General features: G+C 32.9%; 1 protein-coding gene across 1 annotated transcript in view; it reads right to left on the minus strand.

The window, feature by feature from the left end:
* Positions 1-1102: 1102 nt before the first annotated feature.
* Positions 1103-8283, minus strand: part of LOAG_18349 (hypothetical protein) — a gene marked incomplete at its 5' end in the record, with an annotated part of 9440 nt that continues 2259 nt past the window's right edge. The window contains 22 exons of the mRNA XM_020451010.1: positions 1103-1364; positions 1545-1588; positions 2155-2356; positions 2673-2776; positions 2860-2996; positions 3506-3669; positions 3804-3894; positions 4023-4163; positions 4365-4567; positions 4988-5098; positions 5202-5312; positions 5411-5520; positions 5682-5775; positions 5893-5997; positions 6185-6382; positions 6510-6680; positions 6824-6895; positions 6984-7103; positions 7304-7417; positions 7564-7624; positions 7888-8060; positions 8185-8254. Coding sequence (XP_020305248.1) covers positions 1245-1364; positions 1545-1588; positions 2155-2356; positions 2673-2776; positions 2860-2996; positions 3506-3669; positions 3804-3894; positions 4023-4163; positions 4365-4567; positions 4988-5098; positions 5202-5312; positions 5411-5520; positions 5682-5775; positions 5893-5997; positions 6185-6382; positions 6510-6680; positions 6824-6895; positions 6984-7103; positions 7304-7417; positions 7564-7624; positions 7888-8060; positions 8185-8254 — 2716 coding nt within the window. The 3' untranslated portion in view covers positions 1103-1244. The remainder of the gene's footprint in view (positions 1365-1544; positions 1589-2154; positions 2357-2672; positions 2777-2859; positions 2997-3505; positions 3670-3803; positions 3895-4022; positions 4164-4364; positions 4568-4987; positions 5099-5201; positions 5313-5410; positions 5521-5681; positions 5776-5892; positions 5998-6184; positions 6383-6509; positions 6681-6823; positions 6896-6983; positions 7104-7303; positions 7418-7563; positions 7625-7887; positions 8061-8184; positions 8255-8283) is intronic.

An 8283-nucleotide genomic window follows, 5' to 3' on the forward strand; every position in this document is an offset into this window, starting at 1 on the left:
TATATATATATATATATATATATATATATTCATGACACTTAAATTCAAAAATTTTTGGATAAATTTTGAAAAGATTACAAAACAAAACATTGACTTTTGTTTAGCAATTTAAAAAAGAAAAAAAATTGCATAATTGAACTAAACGAAACCGCTCATTTAGCAGTGAATAAATTCTCACAATTTACAATAGATGGTTCTTATTTTCCAGTTAATCTTGTCAATCAACAAATTGCATTCACATGCTAATTTACCATTTCATTGAATAATGGTTGCAGATGAACATCTCACCAAGGGAGGTTAAAGGTCACAAAAACCATCCTACTTTAATTCAGCAAACATTCCTTTACAAGGCATTAGAAAACTGATATGTTAAATGCTCGCATAATTTACATATTATCCCAGTTCTGCTACGACTTCTTCCATCCATCATTACATTGAGCGTTCCAATAATGGTGATAACATACCTGACATTGGGAAAAAGAATGAAACCCATACGTCAATTTGTTGGACAGAAGTTGAAACATTCCACTTTTATTCTACATACTGATGTGAAAACAACGTTTAGGTTGTTAGCTTTCCGTTGATTGATACATACTAAAGGCGACTGATCTAATGTTCTCTGATTCGGCAATATTTGGCCACTGCAGTTAGCATATTGTGATCAAACAGTGACTCTTATGATTATCCGTTTTTTTTTTGGAAACTCAACTCACTATTGAGAAAAGATATAAAAAAGAAGCTGACCAGGCTTATTTACTTTCTATACCACAAAGTACATATTATTCTTTGAACATAATACGAAATACTTACAACAAACGATAGCTTAAATCAAATAAATAAAGCACTTCAAAACGATATGCTAAAACATAATAAATGTTAAAACATAATGAATTTGCTAAGCAACTTTGTTTTCTGTTTGAGATTTAATCTATACGAAAATATCTTAAATCTTTCAAAATAAGCATTCATTTTTTTGAATTGTTTTGTCCTAAGCTTCTGCTTCTTCATAGAATGAAGGGCACAATTTCTAAAATACACTACAAGAATAGAATGGAAATACCTTAGAAGTGATACTTTATTTTTAAATATATCCTATGCCCAACTAATATCCATATTAATTCGAAGAACTAAATCAAGTCTTCGAAATATCTCCTTGTCTACTTCCAACTCTTTTTCTAGAGGGAAATATTGCTTCATCTACTAAAGCCCATTTATACCAAGGAACACCAAACACAAAATCAAAATCAAAAATGTATCCTGAATACATGTGCACAAAGAACAAGTAAAAATCGTTCACGTCTCCGAAACCTTTCAAGTTGGCTCACATTGTGAGAATTTATCTCTGGTACCGAAATTGCTCGCAACTGAAAAAATACAGAACTGATTATTGCAAAAAAGGAAGTATCATCAACTTCCTGCCACAATAAACAAACTATCCCCCAAAATTCTCCAATTCCAAGCATTGGTAACAAAATTCGTACTTTGAAACAAATTTTATCTAATATCTCAAATGATAACTACATGGCAGAACTGAAGTATCATACCAATAGCTGCTCTTTTTTGTGAAGGTGAAGCTTTTCGTACACATCTGAAAATATTGTAAAAAAGTGATGTACGGATGAATTAGTGTTTTTTAGTTATTAGATTCGATAAACTCACTAAAACCAATTTCATTCCGCTGTCTAGTATTATCAACTAGCAGCAACCCAATCTCTATCTTCACCTAAACCTGTTACTTTCAGTTTGCGTACATCACATCAACCAATCATCGATGCATGTGAGCAAAAAGACTTTAGCTATTATATTAGTAAAATATTATATTAGTAAAAGTTCTGATTAATTTCACATGTAAATTTTCACTGTATGTAGCTCTAAGAGTATATAGCTACACTTATTATTTTTAATGGATCGAACAACGTGTTCCACTCCAGTCAAATCTCTCCTAAGCGAGTGACGATGTCTTTAACTAAATTCCGTGAAGTTTTGAGATGTTTTTTCGTTTACAATAAAATCATAAGTGAAAACTTCAAAACTACTTAACAACAGTTAATTTTACCCTTTAAATGATATAGTTAACCACTCATTTCAAAAAGAAAAAATTATAGTTATAATAAAAATTATAGTTATAATATTATAATAACAGAAAATACTAACCACTCATGAATTCAGCCAAATTGATATCACTAATAAGTGGGAAATAGGCCGTACAAGCATCAAGTGTATCACCATGAGTCTCCAGCAGAGAAGATGCTGTTGGAACGTAACGTTCAGTAGGATTACGCATGAGCTGACAAATCAAGACACTTAAAGTTTCAGCACCACCCATACGCAAACATCGTTGAACTTTGAGCCACATCTAAGGCAAATTTTTAAAAATTACACATCACAAAAAAAAAAGACTTTGCAGCAGTGAAGTTGAGATTTAACATAACTGATTTAACACTATTTCACCTCCCACCACTTTTACCTTTCACATCAACTGCTGCCATATTTTCCCTCCATTTTCAATATAACTGATGAGTCTCATCGTCTGTATTGTAACAAAATCAATATGATAATGCCTAGATAATGCTCCTAATACCGATATAACTGCTCTATTTATCCTACTAATAAACTAATCACACTTTATTCAATCCCTTCGACAATAAATCAGTAGAAGTTAAATAACTTGCCACATCATCAACAACATTATCAGGAAGAGGTCTCATCAAAGAATCACTGCAAGCCACACATGCTTCCATGTAAAGAACCAAAGCATCGGAAAATTTATCACAAGCTGAAATTATTAATCCAAAGAAATTGCAAACGAATAATTAACATGAAATCACATCAGTAAAAAAATCCAATAACCTTACTTACCGTAGCAAAAATCAGCATAGGATCGTAACCAGAATGCATTTATCGGATTGACAATTAGCGCATTTTTGAATACCATATCGAGACATTCAGTTAAAAAAGGCAGATTGAAACATAATTCATCATCAGATCCTTTCTTTCTGAAGAAACCAGAAGAGATTAACAGCCAAAATTATTGAAAGGAATAAATAAATCGGAAGTTTTAGAACGTGTCCTGAACGATACTGTGACTATAAAAATGTAAAACTATAAAAAAAAGTGACTATAAAAATGTAAAAACGTAAAGAAAATGTAAAAAAAAAGTAGTAGAAAGACTCAAAAACTTTAAATTCTGTTTGTTCTCCTAACAACCTTAGTTCATTATCCATGTACTTCGATCTTGACTCACCTGGGACTGGCAATATTTGAGAATAATCAACTAACTGTTGGATATTTTGTCCCAGGGGTTCCAAGACAGCCAACACGGCTTTCTGAGAACTGCACTGAGCGATGACGATCCTGATGGCGTGCTAGCCAGTTGGAATCAGATTTATTGAACATGTCAAAATAACCAGTTCCATGCTATTACAAGTTAAGAAATCATCCTCAGAAATTTAGACTAAAGTACAAGTTGTGACTTGCCTTTCTATATTAATAGGTATTAACTTACTCGAAGCTAGACTGCCAATAGTCGGGATGCTCAACGAATATATTTTTATTAATGTCCTGTCCTGATGATAATCCATCACATTCATTCCTCATTTTCGATACATTTCCAGATGCGCCAAACATTTTACCAAGAAAGCTAATTAGGAAAGATATAGTTCGATATTCCTGCAATGATATTTGCTGTAATTGGAGAAAAAAGGTAAAATAGCAAAGCACCTGAGATATTTTCTTTTGTTTCTATTCTATTTATTTAAATCCAATTTTAGGCCAAACTGATGTTCATCAATCCATATGCATACTTTGATAAGTCGCAACATATCTAGGAATTGTGTTCTTGTCAGCAGTTGCTTCGTTTGCTCACGAACCAGCGATCCATCGTTTCGTCGTTTACTGCAGCACAAGATTTTGTATGAAAAAAAGAATAAAAATTTTGCCTTGTGGCAAAAGCAGGAGTGAATTCAGAAAATGAGTTATTCCTGAAGAAGTATAAACAGATTTTACTTCGTGAAATCACATGCCTGTTCAACGGAAGCTCTTGGAAGGTTGAATTCATAACATGCCACCATGGACCTTCAACAATTTGCCGAGCAACTGTCGGATCGGTGCTTGTCATATAAGCAGCAATCATTTTGGCTGCATCCAAAAACGGACTTTTCAATCTGCAATGAAGAAGAAGCAGATAAACTGTGAAGGTAAGAAAAAAAATCCCGGATTTTTCAGAAATTTGCAAGAAAAATTGAATGTAAGAGAAAAATCTGCAAATGCTTGTCGCCTAATTGTAGAATATTTGAATTTATAATCCTAATCGAAATTATTAAAAACGAATACATTAACAAAATCGAATAATTAGATGAACTTACTTTACAAAAGAGCGCAACAGAAAATCCCATTCGCTAGTATTGATGAAGAATGTGACTGTATGGAGCATCATTTTTCCCATTGTTACGGGACTTGTCATGGATGATTGTATCAATGCTTTCACCGTCGAGTTCAATGCCTGGGTAACGTGGACGAACTGAGCATTGTTCGATACTCTCGAGAATCGTGCATGCCAACATTCCAGCTAAATTGCAGAATCAGTAATTAGGCTTACTTCATGAGCTGCATGATAAGCTGTAGTGAGTGTCACAAGTATGTATATGACATTTAAATTATGTGTATACGATATTTAACCATAAAGAAATAAATATTTAAATCATAAAGTCAACACACATATCTCCTTACCTATAACCAACGACCACATTAAGCATATGCATAATTAATTAAGCATAACTGATTTTAGTACCAGACTTCCAACTTAATTCAAAATTCATTCCTCGATAATTCCGAAATTTCAAAACTCCCACTTGTGCTTCTATTTACTTTATCTCAAATAACAGGTCGATTTAAAAAAAAAAAAAAACACCTAACATCTCTTGCGAAAAAGAATATTTAAAAAAAAATCATCTAACATCTCTTGGGAAAAAAGAATAACAAAACGCACCTGAACTCGAACAGCATCAAAAGCAAATCGAACTTGTATTTCCTGAATTTTTCCTAGTGGACCCATTTCTTTCACACAGTCATTGCAAAATGTACGCCACTGAGTTCCATCCTTAAAATGTCTTTGAAGACAGTCAAGTTCATAAGTTTATCTATCAATCAATTCCACTGAAATTTTAGATTTACCTTGCAAAAAGTGGAAAATTGCAACATACCCCAATGACTGCTAGCTGTTCCAATTTACCTAACATCAAGTTGATGTGTTCAAAATTCCCTTGCGAAGCGGCAGCTGACATAACATCACCAATCATTCTGCTAATTCGAAACTAAAATGGAAATATTTTCACGCTACTCGAAACTTTCTTTTTGTACGTAGTGATGGAAAAAAAGAAAAAAAAAACTACAAATGTAAATGAACACTTACACGACGTGGAACACTTATTTTTCCAGTCATCTTAGCAAATAAGGATTTAATTTCGTTCATATCAAATGAAATAATTAGGCGCCAAATATCCATGCCACCATTTAAAAGCTCTAAAAATAATCAGTCTATTTATAAATTTTATTTCGAAACTGGAAAATCCGACAAAAATGTTCCTTCATTGTGAAGAAGCAAATCTGTATTCATATCAAAGAACTGCTTCCACTAGTCTGAGCAGAAAAAAATATTCAGAATAGTCAAGAAAACTACTCACCTTTAATAGCAGCAGCATTTGGCAAAGGATTTATTGGCCGTCGCGAAATGTCTCTAAAATTTCGGAGATATTCTTTACCACAGTCGGGATTTGCCTTAACGAATCACCGATTAATTAAGAGCCAAACAAATAAAAACTGTTCGGTGCATCAGAAAGAAAAAATTGTTTAGCACATTTCGCAAATAACACGTAGGATTTTAATTGCACTCACATTTTTTAATTCTTCAGCGAAATTCGGTATTTTGGTGGATAGAAACTGTATCACTTCCTTCATTACTTGTGCTTTTGCTCCTTTCTTCACCAAACGCAAACAAACCTATGGAATTTAACGGTAAATACTAATTCTAAACAATGGAAAAGTTAGAATATAATAGTGGCAAAATTTTGAAATAAACCCACTTCTTTTCCAGTAGAAATCGTTGAAATTCATACACACGAAATAGTTCAAATGCAGGTAAATTTACATTTCGACCATAGATTTTAAATCTGCAGAAAAAAGATACCGTAATCAAACGAGAAACAGCTGGTTTTTTTGCTGCCAGTTTCGTTAATGTGTTTAAAGTAGCCGGCAAGTCGTTGCAATATTCCAAAACAGTATTTTCGGCCAAAATATCATCTACGAGGGCAGACTCTGATGTACAAGCAATCCTCTGGCATTCCGACCGATGTACCAATGAATAATTATCCAAAGTATCTAACGTCTAAATGAAAATAACTTTTTTAAAGTCCACATTAATACCTAAGCCAAATATTTCAAACGAAATCCAGTTGGTTTCAATTATATAAGAAATCCAAATTTGAATTTATCTCAAATAGAAAAATATAAACCTTTTCAGTGACTGCTGCAAACATTAATTCATTATGGGAAAGTGGAGTGGAAAAACAATACGAATGCGTGATGCCTACGGCATTACAGTAACCGGTCAAATCACTTTCGTTTATACCAAGTACAACATTGTCCATTAATCCTTTCTTACGTTTGGGCCAATTTTTCACAATCTGTAATTATGCATACATAAATTGTGACATCGTTTTGTGCTATTATATTACTACACATGAGCTTCGTGCATTTCCTTATACTTCTTACGTTTGCTTTCAGTTCGTTATCGTCACATGTAATTAAAATCATGTTAAAATGATACCTCTTCTAAATCACTCCTTGTTTCTTGGACTTTACCAGCAGCAAAATGATTGCACATCAATGAATACCGGACCTGAAAATATATAAACGCAAAGGCGATTGCATTATTCTGACTACAAAGAGAAGAAAAATACATACATAAATTGGTAAATATTCATTACCGTCAACGTCCAGAAATTGTGATCCAATCGTACATTTGATGTTTCGAAATTAAGGACTGGAACCGAATTGGTGCATATGTTTCCCAAGTTTAAAACACTATCAGTAATTAAATTTGGTTCCTGAAGCATGAAAAGCATGAACATGAACCATAAAAGATGAACCATTCGGCTAACAGTGATTATTTCGATATTACTTTCGCAATATTAGAATTAAGGCAATATTACAATATGAACTTGTTTTAACTTGTGCTTATAGAAATAACTTTGAATTACTTTCCTATTTCGTTTAGAAAGAAATTCTGTTAGAAAAAATCTTAAACCTTTGATAAAGCTTCCAAGAAGCAATCTTTTGCGGGCACAATCATATGGACTTTACGACTACTTTCTAACAGTGTTTTCAATAACTTTTCAGCAACTTCAACGCTTCTTCGTAACTGTAAAACAAATCAACCTTGGATTTTTCAAGAAGTTTTACTAAAGTTATTACCAGTAATGGTAATAAGAACAAAACTGAATACATATGCATTTATCATGCAATTAACTAGCTTATGCGCTATTTTCTACATTGGCAAATAAATACCTCAGCAATACAATTTTTGAACTGCTCCGCCTGCATGAGATTTGCATCAAATTGGTTCAGTCTAAAGAAAAAAGATTATTCAGTTTAAAAAATTTCTTTAGATGACTGAGATAGCTAAAATTTGATAAATATCTGCATCTCCAGCCAAAACTTCCAATTTCATTTTATTATTGGGATAGAGAAGAACAAAAGAAGGGAAAATTGCGCTGATATGATACAACCGTGAAAAATACTCGATTACGAATGTCGGAAATATGAAATATTTATGACAACGCAGCTATATTAGTTATTCAAGTACCATCTGAAAACAACATGAGTGCTTACGGATTGCTGACAGTTGGTTTTGCAACATTTTCTGGAAAGCGCCCATCAACATCTACTTCAAGCAACCACGTGGCATATAACCAACATGCGAAAAGCTGTTCCGGTTTCTCAAATTCAACTTTTGATTCTGTATGAACTTCTGTCAACACCGGCAACACGTCTTCACTCGAACTCTTCAAATCGAAATTTTATGAAAATCACTCCTCCTCAAAAATTGGGGAAGAAATTGAAACGAAATAATTTTCTAATAATAGTACATCAAAAGTCATAAGTCATGCAAAATAATGATAAACGTACTATGATTTTTGCCGGATAACAAAATGCCACAAGTCGATTCATAAGGGCTTTCATAGATAAGATATTACAGCTGGAAAGGAAAGCTTGTATTCAAAAAAA

Source organism: Loa loa (assembly GCF_000183805.2).
Source record: "Loa loa unplaced genomic scaffold supercont3.269, whole genome shotgun sequence".
Taxonomy (NCBI): domain Eukaryota; kingdom Metazoa; phylum Nematoda; class Chromadorea; order Rhabditida; family Onchocercidae; genus Loa; species Loa loa.